This window comes from Petaurus breviceps, unplaced genomic scaffold, assembly GCF_028583685.1.
Source record: "Petaurus breviceps papuanus isolate PSGF00001 unplaced genomic scaffold, PetGlider_PUasm1.0 164, whole genome shotgun sequence".
Taxonomy (NCBI): Eukaryota; Metazoa; Chordata; class Mammalia; order Diprotodontia; family Petauridae; genus Petaurus; species Petaurus breviceps.
The window spans coordinates 12,190,500-12,215,065 of NW_027185735.1; the positions used below are offsets into that span (position 1 = coordinate 12,190,500).

General features: G+C 36.9%; 1 protein-coding gene across 1 annotated transcript in view; it reads left to right on the forward strand.

Moving 5' to 3' along the window:
• GCH1 (GTP cyclohydrolase 1) overlaps positions 1–24,325 on the forward strand; it is a 78,071-nt gene extending 53,746 nt beyond the window's left edge. The window contains 5 exon segments of the mRNA XM_069082334.1: positions 2,557–2,666; positions 13,312–13,367; positions 18,223–18,254; positions 20,689–20,773; positions 22,069–24,325. Of these exon segments, the coding sequence (XP_068938435.1) occupies positions 2,557–2,666; positions 13,312–13,367; positions 18,223–18,254; positions 20,689–20,773; positions 22,069–22,195 (410 nt within the window). The 3' untranslated portion in view covers positions 22,196–24,325.
• Positions 24,326–24,566: the final 241 nt, after the last annotated feature.

The following is a 24,566-nucleotide window of genomic DNA, read 5'->3' on the forward strand; positions in this document are numbered from 1 at the left end:
TTAAATATCATCTCTTTTCTGGTGATTCTCAGATTTACACATTTAACCCTGTTTTCTCTCCTGAACTCCAGTCCCACATTACCAACTGTCTGTTGGATATTTCAAACGTGTTGTTCCATAGGCATCTCAAATTCAGCATTTCCAAAATAAAGTTCATTGTGTTTCCCCAGAAAACTACCCTCCTTCTGAGAAACAGGAAACTATTTCTGTTGAGGGTAATTATCTGCATCCTACCAATTACCCAGGTTTTGCAACTTTGGTATTATCTTTGACTTCTCACCCACGGTCTCCATATGTATCCAATCAGGTGCTAAATCTTCCAATTTCTACCTCTACAGCATCTCTCACATAAAAATTTCCCCTTCTTTCTACTCACATAGCCACCACTCTAATTCAGGCCTTCATCACACTAACCTTAGGCTATTTCAATAGCCTCCAATTAGGGGAGACCTAATTGGTCTCCCTTCTTCAAGTCTTTCCCCCCTCCAATCCAGCCTCCACAAAGACATTTTCCTAGAATGCAGGTCATATTATGACCCTGCTCAGTAAACTCCAGTGACTCCCCATTGCCTACAGGATCAAATAGAAACTTTTTGTGTTTAACATTTAAAGCCTTTCACAACCTGGCACCAATCTCCCTTCCCACCTGTCTTATAGATTATGCTCCTTCATTTACTCTTTGGTTCAAACAAATGAATTTCTGGCTGTTCTTCATACTCAACATTTCACCTCCCATCTTTGTATGGAATGTCTTCTAAACCTGAAATGAATTTCCTCTTCACCTCCACATCTTAGAATTACTTGTTTCCTTCAAAAGTCTGCTCAAGTACCAGTTTTTACATGAAGCCTTATGCCATCTCCCTAGTGTCTTTTCCCAGTGCCCCTTTTGTTTATTTTTGGAGATAAGTATATCTCATATACACACATGTGTATATACATATATTTATGTATACATGCATGCATATGTATGTGTATATATAATGTGTGTACATATGTATATATACACATAGTATGTGTGTATATATGTTTCTGTGCGTATAGTCCTTCCTGATATGATGTAAGTTTCTTGAGAGTAGTGACTGTTTATTTTATGTCTTTGTGTCCTCAGCTTTTAGGGCAATGCCTGGCATAGAGTAGGCACATAGTAAATGGTATGGTTGATTGATTATCTGAATATTTCCCATGCAGAGTGTATCAGTAATGCCCATTGTTTATGTTACTTGCTGAGACTTCTTCCTAATTAAAAGACTGGAATTGCTGCCTGAACTGAAGGAGATGTTCTGGTCCTGAGAAGATAAAATTAAAACTTTTTGTAGCCTTTATTCCATTTGACAGCACCTTTTCTCCTTATTCTTAATTTTAAGAAATTGTTCTTTTATTTCCATAACCAGGACATTCTCAAATATGATTGAAATTTTTATTTGGCCATGATTATCTTAAAAATGACAAAACCCAGAATATGTTTTGGAGCACAGGGAGACTGTTTCTCTCTAGCCTCAAAAAAAATGAGAAATGATTATGGTAGAGTGCTTAGAATGGAAAAACTAATTCCATAGAAAAGGAAATTTGAAAGGAAAGTTTTATTCAGTTTTCCCTTTCTAGTTTTTAGTAAGAAGTCTAACCCTTCAACTTTAATTATCCTGACAATCATTCTAACGAATTTCTACCACATATTTAAATGTGGCTTTAGGGATGATAATCTAGACTTAAATTCTTATTCAGTGCCATTGGGGAACTTGACTTAAGAGGATCATATTCCTGGTGACTCATCAAATATCCTTTCTTTTCTGCAAGAGGATAAGTACTCCCATCTTCTACTCTACCTCAAATGAGATAATGAATGTAAAGCCCTTTGTTAACCTTGAAGTGCTATATAAATGCTCATCATCATCATCATCATCTTCATCACACAGTCATCCAGTCTGGTAATAACTTAATTTCAGGGATTGAAGCCTTCTACAGAGCTCCTGATGAGCTCAAGTAATGTTTATAGAGGAAGAAAAGCATATGCTGGTAAACATTTAACAACTGGGATGGGAAAGGGAATATGTACATTATTTACATTTTCTCAAGTCTATACAATCAACAAAACACCAGATCAAGCCTTGATTTATAGCAATTACTTATATTCTGAAATGTAAATGCTCACACTGATAATTTAATGACTAGTTTGCAAACTGGGTAGAACTGGTTCCACTGTACTCCTACCCATCTCTGAAATGGCTTCTCTAACTAGGGACCAGGCATCTTGGCAATGTGTCTGGACTTCTGGATAGAGATAGTCCAACCCAGTTTTCAGCAGAGTCCTTTGAAACAAGGTATTACTGTGTTCAAGGGAAAATTTGACTCTTGGTTAGAATGAAGGTCTGAAGAATGACATAACATCCTTAAATGTCCTTAGATAAACAGGTGCTTGGAGGGGTTAATAATAAGCCTCTGTCTCTGTCATAACAATGCAGATTAAAATATGAAAAACTGAAGTTGTCAATGTTTTGCTACCAGTTTTCTTTTTGCAAAGTTGGAAGGTATATTACTAAAACAAACATTTAATTTCAGATATCCTGAATGACGCTATATTTGATGAAGACCATGATGAGATGGTGATTGTAAAGGACATAGACATGTTTTCAATGTGTGAACATCACTTAGTGCCATTTGTTGGAAAGGTAATGTTGATTCTTACTCAAAGGAGACTGTGCTTTTATTATCTTTTTTTACCTCTGGAGTTAGTAATTTTTTAATCGATTTTTAAAAATTCAAGTCTCTTTTTGTAGAATAAAAGTTCTTTGTGTGTGTGTGCACTCGAGTGTGTGTGTGTGTGTGTATCCAGTGTGCGCACACACACATATGACATTTAGAAGTAAACCTACGTCTTTTTCCTTTATCAACTGATGAATCTAATAGTTTCTGGCATTTTATTTAAAAGCACTTCATGGAATAGTAAAAAACCCTCCAGGGCAGACATTTGGTATTAAATCAGAGCGTCTTGCCATGTTGTGGGTTACAATAAAGATTTGAAAAAGCTACATTGGGATTTTAATCAAGGTGACTGCAGTGACTGTGAATCTCTGATCTTTATTCTAATTCTCTTTCAAGCAATGAGTGATCCAGGTGAATATTTAATACTGCACTCCATGGTCAATGGTGAGAGAAATGTTAACTTCACACACAGCATCAGACTTGAAACAGATTTTCATATTTATAACTAGAATTTCATATTATAGCTAGAATTGTTCACAACACATTTATGTTATGATTTCTCATAAGGAAACAGGTACGATGTTCTGATCTAATACAAACATAACTGAATCTAATGCAACTTCAGTGATCAGTTGAGACATAAAGCCTTCTTTGAATTCCATATCCCAAATATGTTTAACTTGAGAAATGAAAATTGTTATTATTTTGTTATAGAATTATTATGATTATAGAATTTTTTGAATTGAAAGGGACATGAAAGATCACTTATTCTGTCCTCTTCCTTATACAGACAAGGAAACTGAAGAACTTGTTTGAGATCATACAGGAAGTTCATGGCAGAGTCAGTATCTGAGCCCATCTCTTGACTCGGCTCAGTGTACTTTCCGCTATACTATATTGCTTAATTTAAATTTTATCTACATTTCACTATTATGTGTATACTGATTTTGTGCAGTTAATATATCATATAGCTAAGATATGATGTTTGAAATAATCATATAGATAATATTGCATTACCAAACTACAGAATTTGAGAGTTTGTGGGGACCATTTGTCCAACTCATACAAGTGGTTATCCAGACTCTCCTTGAAAATCTTCAAGATGAGGAGACCACCACCCCTGCGGGAGTGGATAGCTCTAATATTTAGGAAGTTTTTCTTGAAATCAAGCCTAAATATATCTCTTTTCAACCACTTCTCATTAAAATGAATCTATGAAATAATCAACAATGATTTAGCATTCATTTAACAAAGGAATATGTCTCATAAAATCAAATAAGTGGAAAAATGAATTGGAGTTTTGTCTACAAATTCCCCCCCCCGCCCAGTATAATATAAGCTCCTTGAGGATATTGTTTTCATTGTTTGTCAATAAGTCAGTCAACAAGCATTCAGTGTCTGCTATGTGCTAGGGTTATTGCTAAATACTCGGGATATAAAATTTAAAAAAAATTCTCCAAGAAAGTTAAGGAAGCACCCTAAAAGAATTGATATTCTAATTTAGAAGATAACTTGAAAACAACTAGGTACCTAGAAGATATAGACATACAGTATAAATAGAAGGTAACCTCAGAGGGAAGACACTAGCTATGTGTGGGATAAGGAAAGATCTCTTACACTAGGTGGGATTTGAGCTGAGTCCAGAAAAAAGGCAGAGATATCAGGAGCCAGGTGAGGAAGGAGAACATTTCAAGCATGGAGTATTTCCAATGCACAGCTACAGAGATGAGATGGAGTATTAAGTGTAAGGACAAGCAAATAGACTAACATTAGACTATGAAGTGCATAGAGGGAAGTCAAGTGTAAGAACACTAGAAAATTAGGAAAGGTCCAGGTTGTGAAGTCTTAAATGCCAGAGGATTTTTATATTTGATTTGCACATGATAGGAAGCCATAGGTGATTATTATTAGGCAAGCAGAGATGGTCAGACCTGTACTTTAGGAAAATCCATAAAAGATGGATTGGAGTGGGGAATTTGAGTCAGGGAGACCAATTAGAAGGCTATTATAAAAGTCAGGTAATGAGAGACTTTACTAGGGCAGTGACTATTGGGATGGAAAGAAGGGGTCACATATCATAAGTTACAAAGGTAGAAAGGACAAGATTTGGATGGGTATCTCCATGTTAGGTGATTAGGCCCCCATCACACTGGTATTTCAAGGATGCATCCATGATGTTTTATTGTGATTAGGTAGGAAGAAGACAGCATTGGTGATGAGAAGTCATGGGATGCACAAGTCTTCAGTAATAAGTGGCCATTGCTATTTCTGTTTCTGACTCCATTCCTCCCAAGGACTCCCTGCCATGTCTGATAGCCTGTGCCTACTCTGACATTAAAGTCTCTCAGAATTATAAGCTTGTCCTCCTTTGCCACATTGATGATGAGACTCTCCAAGTCTTAATGCAATTTTTTTTTTTTACCTCATCAGAATTCATCATGGTAGGGGCATATGCACTGATAGCTTGATGCTTTCCTGCAAATGGTGATTGCATTGTCATGAGCCTATCATTCACTTCTTTTGGGAGGCATGAAATCTTGCTGGCTAGACTGGATCTGATTGTAAAACCAACACCTGCTTCACAGTGTTCTTCACCACAATGGCCACTCCAGAAAAATATGTATCTAACTATGACTTCAGTAAGCTGGTCTTCATTTGCCAGCCTTGTTTCACTCAGGGCTGCTAACTGAATATAATACTCAATGAGTTCTCTAGCAACAAGAGCTGTTTGTTTCTCAGTTCTACTAGATTTCATGTTGTTCATAAGTGTGTACGCATTCCATGTACCAGTGGTGAGTGGAATCATCTTCGCAAAAGTTTTCTTGGTTTTTGTTTCAACTGCAGGGTGAGATCCCCACCTGCTGAGGTAAACAGGCCAAAGTTTAGATGAAGCAGATGATTTTTTAGGACACCTTTTCTAGCTCCTTCTTCTCACAATTAGGTGAGCAGTGCGGTTCTTAAAAGAACTGGCCAGACCCCCAAGAGGTTGCTGAATTCCTCTGTTGCTTTGGTTTAGCCAGAAGACAACTCTATGGCCTGGGTCACCTACATGCAGGGTTGTGGCTACAGTTTTCAGTGTATCTACACCTGCTGCTTCATCACTCACCTGTTTCCACAGTACTTCAAGATGGATGAAGTACTTGTGCATGGATTTGATTTAAGTGAGGCAGAGTTGCACAGTCTTGAGGCTCACTCTGTCTTACAATGTCATTGGTGTCCAGTGGCAAGAATGGTGATGACTGGTGATTTCCTGGGATGCAGTGGATGACCATGGTGTCTTCTATATCTGACCAAACTCTAAGTGCTCCACAGTGCCTGCTTCAGCTGCCTTCATGGCCATTGGAACAACATTATTCTTGTCTGCCCATTCCTCAGGGAGAAGTCTCCACATGCCTGGGTGGACGGACATACCCCTAACTCACAGAGAGGTTTGAGGCCAGTTGGTTACCCTCGACCTATTTTGGCCCATGGCCTAGATGGTTTTACGAGGGTGTGGCTGCTGCGCATGGTATAGCTTCTTAGAGATACAGGTGAGAGTTAGGTGACAGGTGGACATCAGAGGTGGATGAGGAGCCCTGAAAGGACTTGGCAAATTCTCTCATCAGAGGTACTGGTACTCCCTGAACACCCCTTACATCTTAATTACATCATTGTCAAAAGAGACAGGCAGGATGTGAGAAGGATGAAGGTGATATGTGGTACAGAGTACTGGACCAATCACAGACTCATCTTCTCTAAGCTAAACATTTGCATTCAGTAAGAACAGAAGCCCCAGTAGAAGACAACTGTTAGGAGACTCAATGATAACAAATTAGAATATTTCTCTGTGAGTGAAAAATTAAATGCTGGGGTGTCTAGGTGGCACAGTGAATAGAGCACTGGCTCTGGAGTCAAGAGGACCTGAGTTCAAATTTGGCCTCAGACACTTAACGCTTACTAGCCGTGTGACCATGGGCAAGTCACTTAACCCCAATTTCCCTGCCTTCCCCTCCCCTCCCGCCCTGAAAAAGCAAAAAAAAAAAATGTTAAATGCTGACTTGGAGGGAAAGCTGAATCAGCATAGAGTCAGCAATGGTGGAACAAGAAAGAAAAGGAAGAGAAGTGGGCAGCTTTCAGAGACTTGGTGCACAGCACTGCATTTGCTCATCTGGATCAGAACATCTATAAACATCAGGATTGCTTCGATGAAAATTATGGGGAAATTCAGAAGCTGCTAAATGAGAAATGAAAAACAAAAAGTTCACAGAGTTTATCAGCAGGATAGCTTGGCAGCATTTAAGTTGATCAAAAACAAAGTGCTAGTGAAACTTAGATGTGGGATTCTTGCCTCAGTGAGAAGTCAGATGAGATTGAAGTCTATGTTGACAACAATAATCCCAAATGCTTCTATGATGCCATGAAGACTATGAGCCATGACCTCTGGTGGATCTCAACTACTTAGTGCTTATGGAGCCACGCTAATCAAGAACAAGAACATTATCCTGGAGACATGGGCAGAACACTTCCATAGTGCCCTCAACAGATTGTCATCAACCAATTCTGAAGCTATAGATCTTATGCCTTAGGTTGTAATAATTTCTTCTTTAACTGAACCTCCAATTGAAGAAGAGATAATGAATGCCATCAGGCTCCTCTTGTGCGGCAAAGCATCTGGTGCTGATTCCATCTCAGCAGAGATCTCTAGGGCAGGGAGTTCATTGTTTATACAGAAGCTGACTGAAATCTTCCATGTTGTATGGCAAGAGGAAGTTATCTCCCCAAAGCTTAAGGATGGACCCGATTATTCATCTCTGTAAAAGAAAAGGAAATAGGCTGTCCTGTGACAACCACAGGGTGATCTCTATTCTAATCATTGACAGCAGTATCCTTGCCACAGTTCTCCTTAATTGGCTGATTAATCATCTGGAAGATTGTCATCTACCTGCGAGCCAGAGTGGCTTCAGAAAGGGCCATGGAACAGTCACCATGATGTTTGTTGCCTGACAACTCCAGGAAAAATGCCAGAAGCAGAACAGAGGTCTGTATACCATGCCTATCAACCTGACCAAGGCATTTGATACTGTCAGTCATGAGGGCCTATGGAAGATCATGGCAAAATTGGGTTGTCCAGAGAAGTTTGTGAGCATTGTATGCCAGTTTTGTGACGGCATGCACACAGGTTCTGGATGAAGGACAATGCTGTAATGCTTTCCCAGTCATCAATGGGGTGAAGCAGGGTTGCATGCTTCCTTCCATGCTCTTTAGCATGATGTTTTCTATGATGTTGTCATATGCCTTCAGTGAGGACAAAAATGGCATCAATATTGGCTTCTGCACTGATGGTAAATTCTTAAATTGAAAAGGCTTACAAGCCAAGACCAGGCCCAATTAGAGAGAGAGTTGGTACATGACTTTGTTGGCAGATGATTGTGTACTCAGTGCAGCCTCTGAGACCCAGATGCAACAGAGTATGGATTGATTCTCTGCTGCCTATACTAATTTTGACCTGGCAAGCAACACCAAGAAAACAGGGATCATCCACCAGCCAGCACTACACCATCCATATGTGGAACCATTGGTCATAATGGGAGAAGTTTTCAATGCTGTGGATAAGTTCACTTACCTTGGCAGTATACTCCCCAGACCTGTCCACATAGATAATGAGGTTGAGGCATGTGTTGCCAGAGCTAACTCAATGTTTGAGAGGCTCCAAAAGAAAGTGTGGGAGAGAAGTATCAGGCTGCATACCAAATTGAAAATATGGTTCTACAGAGTGCTGGCTGCACTGTTGTATACCTGTGAAGCCCGGACAGGTTATCAGTGGCATACCAGAAGACTGAACTGCCCACTTGAGTTGTCTCAGGAAGATCCTGAAGCTCACCTGGCAAAATTAGGTACTGGACACTGAGCTCCTCTCTTGAGCTGAACTGCCAAGCATTCAAACTCTGTTGCAAAGAGTGTGAATCCAGTGGGCTGGCAACATAGTTCAAGTGCCAAATGCAGGCTTACCCACAAGACTATTTTACATAACTTGCACAAAGTAAGTGCTCATACATGGTGGTCAGAAGAAGCAGTAGTAATAAGGACATTCTCGAGAATTCTCTGAAGAACTTTAAAATTGAATGTGAGACATAGGAGGCGCTGGCACAGGACCATCCAGCATGGCGTTCTCATATCAAAGAACACATTGTACTCCATGAGAAAAGCAGAATCAGAGAAGAACAAAGGAAATGTGAGTTGTACACATCCAGACCTGCTTCCACTCTAACTGTTCTAATGGACCACTTGTGTCCAATATGTGGTAGTGCCTTCCAAACTCATTTTAGTCTGATCAGCCATGGCCAAACACCACACGGTGACTCCAGAATTGTGATATCATTGGTCTTCTTCAAAAACAAAGGATGAACAACAACTCTGGTGCTTTCTGTTTTTCTTAGTAATTTATTATTATTATTTTTTTTACCTATCAGCTGATTGGTTGCTTGAATAACAGATAATAAGAATGAGTGTTTAGCTAGGTACATTTCTAACACTATAGAAATCGAATAGAGATCAAAGTAGACTAGACCTAAATTGCACCATAAAGTATTGGCTAAACGAATGGATCCCAATCTGTCTCTGAGTACCTTTATATTGGAAGGCAAAATGGCGGAGTGAAGAGAGCAGTTAATTGGCTATTAAACGATCTGGGGTTTTGTTTTTTTTTTGCCTTTTTTTTTGGAGGGCAATTGGGGTTAAGTGACTTGCCCAAAGTCACATGGCCAGTGTGTCAAGTGTCTGAGGCCAGATTTGAACTCAGGTCCTCCTGACTCCAGGGCCCGTGCTCTATTCACTGTGCCACCTAGCCGCCCCATGATCTGGTTTTGAATGTTATCTTTGTTAATAACTGTCTGTGTGTCCTTGACCAAGGAAGCCATTTAACCTCTGTGGTCCTTATTTTCTGCAACTGTAAATTGAGGAAGTTGAACTAAGGACAAGGTCTCTAAGGTACCTTGCAGCACTAGTACCATATATATCCATTATTCCTGTGACCACATCTGTGGGATAAAGTGCTGTGCTCTTAAACTCAGTTAAGCTCTTGGGTCAACTAATTATCCTTTACATGAACAGCAAATTGGCATTTTCTTTAACCCCATGAGAGGGATCATTCAGAGAAGTGCTATGCTTTATACTCATTATTGTTAGGTTCAAGACTGTAAAGAATATAGACAAAGCCACATGCCATTGATCTAACCAGAAGGGTTACTGATGATATACACACTGATTTAATGGTTATATTATATTCTCTCTTACAAAGAGGTTATAAGATGTGAACATTTCTCTACCACATTGCAATAACTGGGATTCCTGCTTTGACCTGGTATGTGAGAAGTGAAGTAATCTATAAAGGTAGCTGAATCCTAGGATTAGCCCTTTCTAGCCAAATTACTCGATCTGAATGAACCCTCTGTGTTAGAGGTCCCTGGGATTCTATACCAAGTGCTTGTGCAGCTAGCACTATATATATATGTATATATATATATACCTTTTGAAAGTGTTCTAGTCTTAAATTAAGTGGATAATGCTAAGTATGGGGGTTGTCAGAATTGGAGTCAGGGGCTATACTTATGGATATTTGGTCTCTCTAGCTATCCTTATCTATAAATTTCTCTCCCTCTTTCTCTCTTCTACCAAATAAAAGGATCCTGATCTAACTGGCTTGTTTTAATATCAAGCATAAAAAATTAATTTTATGAGGTACATAATTAAATATGTTCTGTTAGCATTTTAGATGTCAATGCCTAGGGCTCTTGCAGATTTAGTGGTTCTCCCAGGGTTATTTAGCCAGTATGTGGCAGAGACAGAACCAAAGTCTTCCTGACTCCAAGGCGAGCACATTAACTAGTACACTACACTTCCTCCCTGTGAAGACTTAACTGGGATAGGACTTGTATTCATGAAGAGTAGTTGAAGGTTCATCTTGTTTCCTTAGTTCAGAAGATGGAAGCTGTTAGCTGCAAATAAAACTTAACTATAACTGTGGCTACTACTGTCAGTTTATAGGGAACCCTTTGGGTGCCCACTTCTAAAACTAATCACTCACAAACCTCCACTGTTGTCCTTCCCGTTAATGGCTTGTAGATGCAGTCAGCTCTTAGCAAAGAAGTTTACTAAGAAGGCATGGGAAGAACAGTAACCATAAAACAGTAGCTATAAAACCATAAACTTGGGGTACCCACAGTACCCACAGTATACCCATAGAGGGAGAAGTGAGCACATACATTTGACACTGTTGATCACCTTCTTATATGGGTCACTTTCTCCTCTGTGTTTTCATGACACTGCTCTCTCTTGGTTCTTTTCCTTTTCCTATGATTCTGTCCTGGATCCTTTTCTCATAAGATCACAAAATCAAAGTTTTAGAGCTAGAAGGGACTTAAAAGTCATGATGTCTAACTCCCTCATTTTACAGATAAGGAAACTAAAGCCCAGAAAAGGCAAAATGACTTGCCCAGGATAACATAATAGTGAGTGTTCCTTTTCCCCCTATTCTATCACCTTTTGTAGTCTCATCAGTTTCCATGTGATCAATTTTTATTTTTATGCAGATGATTCACAGATCTACAAATCTGGCCATAGTCTCTCTTCTGATCTCTAATTCTACACCTCCAAATGGACAGTTCCAAATTGATGTCCCACTGGCATTTCTTACTGAGCATGTCCAAAACAGAACTCATATTTCCCCCCGCCTCCAGACTTCCCTGTTACTGTTGAGGCCACCACTATCCTATCCCCACATTGCCAATCCATGCCAAATCTTATCTTTTTAATCTTCAAAATATCCCTCATATATGTCCCCTTCTCTCCACTCAACCATATTGCAAGCTCCCATCACTTCTCCTCTGCACTATCACAATTACTTTTTCATTTGTCACCCTGAATCAAGTCTTTCCCTACCCCAGCATATACTTCACTCATCTGTCAAAGTGGATTTTCTAAGGTTGGAAATCTAACCATGTCACCACCTCCCACCCCACTCAGTAAACCTCAGTGGCTCCCTATTACTTCCAAAATCAAGTATAAAATCCCCTTTGTGGTATTTAAGGCTCCTCATAACCAGGTCCCTTTTTCCCATTCCATCTTCTCACATTAAATGCCCTCTGTGCACACTACAAGCCAGCTACATCAGCCAACTTGTTCTTTTGCATGACACTCAATTCTCATCTTTCTGCCTTTGTACTGACTGTTCTCCATGCCTGGAATGCTTTCCCTCCTCACCTCTGGCTCTGGACATCTCTGGCTTTTTTCAAGACACAGCTTAAGTGCCCCCATTTTCACGAATCCTTCCCTACTCCCCTAGTCACTTTAGTGTTATCCTCTAAGCTCACCTTTCATCTACTCTGCATCTTTCATGTGTATGTTGGTTTCTTGAGAGCAGAGGCTGTTTCTATATTCTGACTGACACAGGGCTTAAGCCTAGTATGCTGAACATCAAAAGCACTGAGCAAGTGTTTATTGATTGATTAATAGACAACAATGGTAGTGAACCATATTTGCAGTGGTAGGAAACGTGTGGAAAAGGCTGCTCACCACTTCTTTGTCTCTTTTTGGAGTCCTGATGACCCTCTCCCTGCTAGAAATATTTCTGGTGGGCAAATGACTCATTTGGGCTCTCAGTCTCTTCCTCTCTAAAGAGTGACATTTTTGATTGCTAGGGATAGGATGCTCTGAAGTCTATAGGCAGCTCCCTTTTCTGCCCCCAGAGGTCCCACTCTTTGAAGCTGCTTCTAGTCTGGGATGACTGTCTCTGCTTCCTCTATTGTGCCTCAAACTTAGAACTGATTTTATAACTTCTAGGTAAGGTGTCTCTCTCTTTCTGGGAAAGTAGATATTGTGACCCATAGAGAGGGAGGGATGAAAGAAAATCCCATCTTCCCTGCCCAGAGGTGATAGGTGATTAGATTCTTCCTTGACAGCTAGCTATATTTTGACTAACTTGACTGGCCAAACTGACTCCATGGCTTACCTCTTTAAAGCCCCCTACAATGCTGTGGCCAGTTTTGTTGTTTGCTCAGTGCTTTTGCTAGCCTCTCACTAGGAAAGAGGTGTTCCTTTTTTTTTTGTAAAAGAATAATATTAAAATGGTGACTATATCTTGTGACTGTACCAAGTAAGATGGGAAAATGTGGATCAAATTTCTCATTTACATTATCTGGTAGTACTCAGTGCAAGAATGGCTTTGTATGGTCACAGATTACTCTGTTATGGATATATTTATAATCTTTAAATGGAAGGGACTTACTGTTGTTACTTATATTTTTCCTATGTACATAAGAATATTAGTTTTATGGATATAGAGTAGTCTTTGAAAAATGTCCCATAAGTCTAACTTATCAAAGCAAAAATAGAATCATCATATTTGATGAATAAGAGACCTAAATCCTCCTATATTTATTTCTCATCCTTTTTGTTCCAGCCCAGTCTCAAATCTTTTTGGTATTTGTAAAAATGCATGGCTTCCTAGGTAATCTAGATTTTTAGATATATTTTAGTTTTAAGTGTCCTCATGTATTTATATATATTTCATAATAACTGGTTTGTCATTTGCATAGTATAATATTTTGATTTAATTAATGGTTTTCTATTCAACAGGTTCATATAGGTTATCTTCCTAATAAACAACTCCTTGGCCTCAGCAAGCTTGCTAGGTAAGTACTATTTGGAAGTGATGCTCATCAATGAAATGGATTTATAGGACTTTTGCCTTTTAATGATTACCATCTGGTGAGTCATATTGGAATAGTATTATTTTTGTAATTGTAATCACATTAAGCTTTTAATTTAGGGTTAGATCTCAATTTACTATTATATATTTATTAAAGTGAATAAAACAGATTACATATTTTTAGGAAAAATTCAAGAAGGAGAATTATAACAGGGTCTGGGCCCAATTTCATTGATATAGTCCAGTTCTTTTAGAAGAAACTTCTATCAGTGTGGTCAGTACTTTTTTTATTAAGTATAGTCAGAGAATTGCTTAGCGTGCCCAGAGGCTAAATGGCTTGGGTGATTTCACACAGCCAGTAAGTGTCAAAAGGTAAATGTGAGCACAGGTTTTCAAGGTCTTTTATTCATCACGTAACACTGCTTCCTATTTTTATGACCCAATAAAGAAGCATGGTGAGAAAGAGATGTCTTATGACTAATTGCATGATTTCCCCATTTCTCAAATGAAAAATATGCCATCAAGAGGTCATAGAGGTCACCAAGCAAAAGTGACAGAATCAGAATTGGCAGCCTTTCTTTGCTAGAGTTCAGAAGGAATCTATTAAGTCCTAAGTGCTAGTACTAAGTGCTTTACAAATATCTCATTTAATTCTCACATCAGTCCTGAGTTGTAAGTGCGGTTATTGCCATCATTTTATAGTTGAGGAAATGGAGACATAGAGAGAGAGAGAGTCTGGTTACCCAGCTAGTAACTGTCCAATGCTGGATTTGAACTCAGTTTTTCCTGGCTCCATGCCCAGAGCCCTATCCACTGTGCCATCTAGGTAGGGCAGTACAGATTCTATGCAGTGAGACTTAGTCAGCAAAACCTTTCCATTTGTTAATAATAGATTTTGAAGAGGGGTACTGAAGAGGAATGGTGTTCTTTTACTCAGAATATTCAGGAGACAGGGGTCTTTTGGTTAATTGGATTTCAAAGAGAAACCAGAAAGTAAATCCTTGTTGCTAAAAATCAATCCAAATTGGATTGGTCCTTTTAAAGAAGATAATGTAATTTAATTCTAGCTCTTCTGAATGGGGGTGGAAACTATTCTTGACCATTCCCTGTAGCTACCTCTATTTTACTTTTATTTGTCTATAGAAGTAGAGGAAAGTGAATTAGGGAGGAAGAGAGAATCATTTCAGTACCTTTCCCCATCCTTAACTTCAAAAGACCCCTGTTTAGTCATGCAGGTCAATGTAGTTTCATAGTATTCTGTATATTGACATTGAAGTTAGACAGTACAAGAATTGCATTCTCTTTAGCAAATCAAGACTCTTGAAAACAAAAGAAAACAACCTAATTTAACAGTGCCCTGCAGAAGAGTCTCTGCTTTATGCCTGGGACCTGGTAGGCACGGAATAATAAATGCTTGTTGACTGAGAAGAGTTCTTATGAATAAATTTCAGATTCCATAAAACAGGATACAATAAATATTTATAGCTTTCCCTTGATTAATGTAGCATTCTCTAAAAAAAAAAAAACCCTGTTAAATTATAGGTAGAATATCTACTGGGGAAAATTTCTAGATAGGGAGTTTTAGAAAACTCTGTGTTCCATCAAGGAGTAAATAATAATATTAACTTTGGATTAAGGGGATAATCCACTTTGTTATCTAGGGGAGGGATTGGATTTCAAAGAAAAGCTTTTAAAAGATTAAATAAGAAGCTGACCAACACAGCAGTTTATATTCCCAGTAATAGAAAGCATTTTCTAAAGTATTTTTTTTTTTAAAGTAGTGCTTAATGCCAAATGAATCTGGTCCTGGTACTTGCAGATTTGAAGGAAGGAGATTATTAGATGAACAGAAATGTGAAATAATATGTTCAACTTCTTTAATAGAGAATCAGTGTAGTGGTAGTGGAAAAGAATCCTAGACTAGAATAGAAAACTGGGTTCAGGGGCAGTTGGATTAACTGTGTATTCATTCCAGTCATTGAATCTTAGCTACTTTATCTGTAAAAAGGGAACAATTATATTTGCAATACCAACCACAAAGGTGGTTGTGAATAAAGCTTTATGAATAAACTTTGCCAAGTAAATGTGAATTTGGGGTGGCGTATTTTTTGTCTTCATAAGTATAATTTAACTGACCCTTCCTTTGATTCAGAATATGGTAAGGCCCCACTTTAGCATTATTCACTGCTGTTTGAGCATTATGTGGCAAGGCTTTTGGAGACAGGAGGGGATTGTTTAGAGAATTAGAAAATGGTTCTCAACCCCAAGGAGTTCACAATCTGATTGAAAATGGATATGATAATTAAAAATAAAAGGCAGTAAGAAAGTACCAAATAAGTAATAGCTCCTCCCAGAGTTAGTATGAGGGAAAGCTCTAGACTGGGATGATTTCAAAGACAACAAATGAAAAGGGCATTTTGAAAACGAAGACTTGGAAGTAGCAAAGAGCTGGAAGTGTTTTGGACAGGGAGCAGTGAATGAGTTGAACAATTTGGCTGGAAGAGGGCATTAATATGGGAAAGTTGTGGTAAATAAAGCTTGAAAGGTAGGTTGTAGCCAACTTTTATTTTTAATTTAATTAATTTATTTATATTTTTGCTTTTTTTGGAAGGGGGGAGGGCAGGGCAATTGGAGTTAAGTGACTTGCCCAAGGTCACACGGCTAGTACACATTAAGTGTCTGAATCCAGATTTGAACTCAGGTCCACCTGACTCCAGGGCTGGTGCTCTATTCACTGTGCAACCTGCCCTGCCCACCTAACCAACTTTTAGAAGAAATAACAATTCTTATGGGATAGAACTTTCCATGTATAAGGATTTACAGAACGAAGAAAACACATTTGAAAGTAGTGTTGTTATATTAAGCTAAATTATTATCATTTTATTTTGTTGTGTACCTTCAAGGAAATGAGGATAAAACAAAATATATCGAATTAAGGACCTTTGTAAACTGAGGAGTGGTTAATGAATGGTCATACTATTCTTAAGAATAACACTATCATTTCTGTAATTTGAAGATACTTTCTAGCTGAAATGTCATCAGTGTAACTTTGGAGAGAGGTAAAAAGTATGTATTTGTTTTAGAAAAAGTTTTTATTGTTGCCTCCAATCTTCACTCCTAACTTCCAACTCACCCTTGTAATATTTCACTTTCTGTATTTTCAAAGCAAATATAGATATATCCTTTTAGATTTTTAAAGACTTTAGGCTAGAGATTCTTAGCCTGGTAGGCTATAAACTTGGTTTTGTTTGTTCTCATTTTTTGGAGGGCAGTTGGGGTTAAGTGACTTGCCCAAGGTTACATGGCTAGTAAGTATTAAGTGTCTGAGGCCAGATTTGAACTCAGGTCCTCCTGACTTTAGGGCTGGTGATCTGTTCACTGTACCACCTAGCCGCTCCTATAAACTTGTTTTTTAAAAAAGATTTTGACAACTATTTTAGTATCATTGTTTTCCTATTCTATGGATTTTGTTATGCTTTTGAAAATATTATGCAAAAGTGTTCATAGATTTTTCATCAGACTACCAAAAGAGTCTGTGACACACAAAAAAAGATTAAGAATGGCTATTTTAGCTAATAATTTACTAGTAGGTAATATAAGGACTCCCAGATATGCCCTTGATATTTCAAATGTTATCATGAACCTAAGACCTCAACCTTCCCTAAATCTCTCTTCTCTGATAATTTATCTTTTTCAAAATGTTTTAGTGATGCCTTTTCTATGTTTTGTCCTCCTGATCCTGATTGGGACAAAGAAAAACAATTAAGGAAAAAAACCAACATAAAAACTTTTTCTTATTTGCTATACAGTATTTTATCATACTGGTCTCTCACCTCTCCACTGTGAAGGAAGATGTATGCATGCCTTGACCTTTCTTCTATAGAACTTTCATTGTGGTTTTTTTTTTTTTTTTTGCATTTTCAGAGTTCCTTTGAGGAATTCATGACATAATTCAGTGTTATAAAGCTTATAGAACATCAAAGGTGTTTGTGTAGACCTTTCTTATAAAGATATATCAAAGGGGGGGTATAATTGGCTCAAATCTGATTATACTAATAGGCTTATTTGGTGTACTTGAGGATGGACTGCTATTAATTATTAAACAGATCATCTCTGTTTTTAATTTGTAGTTGGAACTGTTAAATATTATGATTAATTATAATGCTTGATTCTTCCTTTTGAGCTTACTGGGAAACTTCCACTTTTGGTTAAACACAGCTTTTATTACTGGATGCTAATTTTTACCATCAGTGACTTTTCTTTGGAAAAAAATTGAGGGGCGGCTAAGTGGCACAATGAATAGAGCACCGGCCCTGGAGTCAGGAGGACCTGAGTTCAAATGTGAGCTCAGACACTTAACACTTAACTAGCCATGTGACATTGGGCAAGTCACTTAACCCCAATTGCCCCTCCAAAAAGAAAGAAAAAAATTGAAATAAGTGAGTAGACTTGTACCTAATGGATAAAATAAATAATATTTTTTTTTTCTTTTTGGAGGGCAATTGGGGTTAAGTGACTTGCCCAAAGTCACATGGCTATTAATTGTGTCAAGTGTCTGAGTCTGGATTTGAACTCAGGTCCTCCTGACTCCAGGGCCGGTGCTCTATTCCCTGTGCCACCTAGCCGCCCCTAATAAATAAGATTTTATTCATTTAACTAACCTTCTCTAGTCTACCTATGATTTCAGTGACATTGTAAACCCTAAGGATTACATTTTGCTATGGTACTGTGTTCCATGTTCAGTGTCGTAGAGAGTTTTACAATATAAAGAGAACTCTTATAATAGCAAATTTTCATTCAAACTTTGAGAATCATCAAAATGAATCTTTATTTTCTAGGATTGTGGAAATCTATAGTCGGAGATTACAAGGTAAACTGTCCAAATGTTTTCTTCTTTATATGAATTGAAATATTAACTAATTACCTGAATGAATTATGTCAGAGTTTTCTATTTTTACATCACAAATTTTCATTAATGACTTTGAGAAAGATACTAGACAGTCATTTTGTTATATACTCACAATTGCTTTTTTCAATAACATTGGGGTAACTGAATAATAGGCAGTAGGTTTATGTTATGAAAAATTTTTCAGTCTATAGTATGAGCATTATAATGCTTGATGTTTCTAAAATATATTAAGTACACTCTTGAGTCCCTATATTTATGATGAGATCGTGGGGGACTTATAGTTGAGCCCTCTAGTAAGAGTCTTTCTTTTCTGCCTATGGTCTCAATTCTTGCATATCTATATCTAAACACAGCATATACACATGAATGTATGTATATGTGCATATACTATTTACTTCCATATCTAGAAAATGTCCAAATATATAATATACATATGCATGTGTATGTAACAATATGCAAACATGTGCGTAGACATACAATATGTGTATGTATGTCTACATGTATGTGTTTATATATGCATTCACATATCCATATATAGATATATGTATAGCTATAGCTATACACATCTACATGTAGATTATGTATATATTAATATACATATATTTATACAAATATGTGCACATATATGTATTCCTATAAATATATTTACATAAGAATATTTCTATACCTGTGTTTACATATATCTCTATATATTTCTATTTATGCATACCTACATGTATAGAAATATCTGCATATAAAATGAATACATGTACATGCATGCATATTTGTATATAATTGTCTAAGTATATTTTTGGAAACTTCTAGGCATGTAAGTGAATAGGAAGAAAAACAGACACTGCTTCAACTGTTTGGTTAACCTTATTTATATAGATATCTTAGTGTTGACATGGGTAATTTAGTGAGACACTTTATGACAAAGATTCTATTATTATACCTACAGTATAATTGAAGTTCCTTGATGGCAGGGATTATTTTGCTTTCACTATTTATCTCTAGCTTTGATCATTGTAGGTGCTTAATAAAGATTTGTTGTTTATTGTGTCAGTTATTTCAGGTCCTTTTGAAGCACCATTCCTTGAGTTAATTTTTTTCCTTCTTATGTACTGTCTTGTGGAAGTGGCCCTTTCTAGTTCTGTCTGCCTATTGGTCTTGATGGTTACATGGGTCTCTTTAAGACACATATGTATCCCACCATGCCTTACTGGAAAGTCAGAGGGGGTATGGGAGAGAACAGATTGGAGGAGAGGATATCCAGTAGGATCGCTATATTTGGGGTAGGGGGAAAAATAGGGAGAAAATTTGTAACTCAAAATCTTACGGAAATGAATGATATAAATTAGAAGTTAATAAAGCATTTGAAAAGAAAAAAAAAGAAAATAGGAGGGAAGAAAGAGGAAAAAAAAAAAGACTGATATGTATTAAGTCCTAACCTGTCATGGCTAATCTAACTCCATCACCTGTGAGCCATATAGAAAAGACTCCAGATTGTTTCTAGAGCCTCTTAATACAGATACCTGTTAATTCTACAGTTGGCATTTGGTTTGAGTGCTGAAGATCACTCCTGAGAAAGAATGTTCACCTAATCGCTTTAGGGGTAGAAAGCAGAAACAACCTCGGATACCCAAAGTAGCCCAGCATATGAGAGATGGAGGAACAGAACCCATGATATGTTATCTTAATGCTGTTGCCACCTCTGCAGCATTTAAATAAACGTTTAATGATTGATTGCCCACAGTGCCTTAGTTGCATGTGATCTAAGGAGATTGCTACGCAGCAGTCAGTGCCCTGGTACAGTGAGGGTGTAAGAGTTTGTGGCATGCTTCCACAAGTTCCCCATGGCACCATGACTAAGAAAGTGTATCGGTGCCACTGGGAAGAGTGTTCTAATCTCTAAATAAACCGAGGGACACTGACTTTTGACTTTAATGACTCCAGAAGTTCCAAATCTGTTTCTAAACTGAAATTACTTTACTAAGTCCCATGGACTTTGTATTTTGCCATGGTAAGTTTACCTCAGCAAACTCGAGGTAATTTAAGGTTTTACAAATAAATGCTCCAAAGATGAGGAAAGCCAGTGTAGATAAAAGTACCAAGTCCTTTATGCAAACCCAACATGTACTTTGAACAGACACTTCCAAAACCTTCATTAGTGCAGTATTACTTTTTTGTGTAGTTACCTCCAACTTACAAATGGAAAAAAAAAAAAGCTTCAAAAAACTGCTGTGCATCTTGGTAAAACACCCAAAACAAATAAATTTTAACAGATATCTGGTGTGTGTTTAAGATCAGAAAATTATCTGCATTGTTCCCACCCAGAACATTTATGAATCAAATGTAGCAAGGACTAAAATGTTCGTATCCACCCCCTAAATTGAATTCCCTATCACGTTCACAGTTCAAGAGAGACTCACGAAACAAATTGCGGTAGCGGTCACAGAAGCCCTGCAGCCAGCTGGAGTTGGAGTGGTTGTTGAAGCAACGTAAGTTAATATCTGTTCTTTTGTGATGTCACAGTGTGCTAAAAGATTGTTGCCTTGGCTACAGCAGTATCAGCTTTGTATTTAATGCCGACTCCTCTTCTGAGCAGCTAGTGTATGCCCAGCACACATTGATAATATCATTTTTAATACTTATACACATATAGTTGTATTTATGTATAAAAGGCACAAAACTTAATCTTCCTTAATCCTTAATCTTACTAATAATTTTGTCTGTGATACCAAGATCAGGTAGAAGTAATCCCGTTTTTAGAAGTGTATGCAGAAGTACATAAACTGTCAAATGATTTGCTTACTTCTTTGTAACAAGGGAGAATAACCCATGTTCTCAAGGGACAGTGTTTTCCCGAGGCTAGCTCTTAGTTACACCATGGTGAGCATATTATTCCGTCTCACACATTATTTTAAGATCTAAAATTAAATACACTACTACTGTTTTTTTTTTTGTTTTTTGCATTCTTTAGCTGCCATTTATACATTTTCTTTACAAGTTAGAGTTGAGTTTAGGATTTAACCAATATGGTTTCAGAATATCCTATAAGCATATATCCCAGTCAGCATGGATAATGTATCTAGATCATAATAACAAATAATAATATGCTTGATATATGTTATCTCTGATCCTCAGATACTCTAATGATTCATATTTAACCATCTTCTACTTCTGTTTGATTGTGATTATGATGCACTTCCGAAAACACAAACACACTATTAAATAATATAAGCATTCAAGAATATATGACATTACCTGTGCCTTGGAAGTAAAATTCTCAGAGACATAGATTTGGAATTGGAAGGAACCATACAGTTTTGGTTCCATAATCTCATTTTACAGATTAAGAAAGCAAGACTTACAAAAGATAAGTGATTTTTCCAAGGTCACGAAGGATTTTAAGATTCAGGGGTAGGATTTGAACCTAGATCCTTTGACCCCAGAGTCAGTACTCAAATCTCTCTGAGAAATCTGGCTTTATTGCTAAGTTGTATGTGTTAGTCCATAGATCATTTATAATACTTTTAGTAAAAAAAAATATTTTTCCCCCTTCTAACAAAATGTGTCCTGATAATGATTTAAGTTTTTTCTTTCTATCTTGTGAAAATCTAGAATAGGCAAAATAAATATAAAGTTTTTAAAAATCACCTTTTCAGGCAGAATTTTCACAAGAAGGAAATACGCAAATAACATTATCTAGTCTTTTGTATTTTGTCATACTCTTTATTTTAAAGACAAACTATTACCTTTTCACATAAACGTTTTTTGTTGTCTTGTTTTTTAGACACATGTGTATGGTAATGCGAGGGGTACAGAAAATGAACAGCAAAACGGTCACCAGCACCATGTTGGGTGTATTCCGGGAAGACCCAAAGACCCGGGAAGAATTCTTAACACTCATTAAGAACTGAATTGGAGGCATATGAAATATGATCTGAAGATTGTACTGCTAGTGGCATTGTCTGTACATTATATTTAAAAGTGTTGCAGTAGTGAGATCTTTTTTGTCATTAACTGTCCCTGAAAATTATTTGTAGGAAATAAAAATAATAGAGAAGCCCTGTGGTTTATCCTTGCCACCTTTTTAGCAGTAATGGGAAAGAAAGTTGCCCCTTAAAGTTTAAAATTCATAAAACTCACCCATATAAACTGAGGATACTAGGACTCAGAATGGGAATTTATTTGATCACAATAGCCTGATTACTTATGATACAGTAAATGTGAGCGATCAGGGAAGGAATATTGGGGGAAATTATATCGATCATAGTAAGTTAAAATGGTGCCAGTTCTCTTAAGTGCTTAAAAAAAATCCAAATATGCTGTGGCATTGCTGTGCTGATTGACAATTCAGCAATGCTCACTTTATTGTGTCAATTAAACCTATCATTTATAATAATTTTAAAAATTTTTTCCTATGTTTACTTATTTTTGACCAAGTTGTGCCTTTGGTCATGAATTGTTAAAAGATCCATACTTTGGATTTTATTATGAATTAGTTATAAAAACACTATTCATTTATTCAACTGCTGGGAATTATTTCCTAGAATTGTTTACGGATATATTCTCATGTCAACATGCAGGGATTTATACATTTAACTCTCTGTGCCTTGATGAGAATATCACATTATTTAGATTGTAGTAATATTGATTTTTAAATATTTTTTAGAAAGGGATATAGTGTTATTGAGGCTCCAGATAATAGTCTACATTGATTTATCTTTTGAAACTAATTAGGATTTAACTTGTATGTTGCATGTAGGAGACTCAAAACTTTTATTTAACTACAGATCATTAGTTTCACAAAATATTTTTATAAATATTTCCAGGAAACTTGAACTCTTCTCATTTTTTCCAAGTCTATAGAATCACAGACTCCATGGACCCAGGACTTATAGCTGAGTCATTCAACTATATGTGTTTTTAATCCATGACCAATATTCTAATGAAAGCTTCTGTCAGTGGTATGTGGTAATAATAGGTTGTCTTCAGTGTGGCTAAGATGGGCCAAGCAAACTTTGAATCACTGGTTGGTGGAGGTTATTTCAGCTTAGGAGGAAAGTTTTCCTTTATTAATGGAAAACTTGAATTTGATATCACTGGGGAAAAGAGGCGCAAACTAAAAAAGATTTTCTTATTGCCAATGAATCATTATTGGATTGCAGGTTTAAAAATGATAGGTTTGCATCTTCTTTCTGAAGCTTAAATATTTGTTCTTCAAATATATCCCATTGCTAAGAAAAAGGATTAAGTTCTCATGATCTAAGAATCAATTTAAAAGCACGTGTTTAGTTATATATTGAACTAGTGTATCATTACATAGCTATATTATTCTGTTTCGGATCCATTTTGCTTTTTAGAAGGTAAAATGAAAGACTTTTTAGAAAACAGTCCCTAGTAATAATATCTTTTACCTGACTTTCAGCAGCTAAAAAAATTGCAAACAAAATAAAAACCAAAAAACCCCAAATCAGTCTTGTCTTAACTGCTAGTGCCACTGTACCCCTTTCCAATCTCATACAGTTATTTCTCAGTTGTTTCTCTCACTCAGCATTTTGACCTAACCTTTAAAAAAGTAGAATTTTAAAGCCTCAAAAACCAAGTCTGAGTTGTTTGGTATTATTTTAAAGCAAACACTGATATGAACTGGAGGACAGAAGGAATCTTTAGCTGTAAAATTCATCTTTCTGTAACCATTTGAACTCCATTTTCCATTTTGTTTATGTCCTCTCTTAGAGAGATTTCCTGCAGGGCTATTGCAAGAAAAAAAAGCCATAGGCTATTCCTGTCTCTCTGTAGTAAAGTCAAAATGATTAGCCTGCTACCTGTTTGGTTTTTCCCCATGAGCTGTCTTTCGAATATACCTCTTACTTTCCCTTGGCCTTAGATTGTGTTTATTGTTAGGATTTTTAGAATTTGATGCACTTGTTATACTACGTATTTGATTTGATTCAAATGATGCTTGTTTAAATTTTATGTATTTGTGTATATGTTGTATCTATTTAAAGTTGGTTCTATTTAAAACATTAAAGTATTAATACCCACTTGTTGCTTGGGTGCTTTTGTAAATGTAGTGAAGCAGTGGTGGAAATAGCTAAGTAGTAAAGTTCTGGGACCTCTCAGTACCACCACTTGTACAAAGGATTCCTCGGTGAATAAGCAAATTGCAAAAGAGTGATTTTTTTTTTTTAATGAAACTAGGTCTCTCCATCTAGCCCAAACTGAAAGTGCAGTGGCTATTTATGACTTGATCCCACATGAAAACAGGTTTTTTCTGGTAGGTTT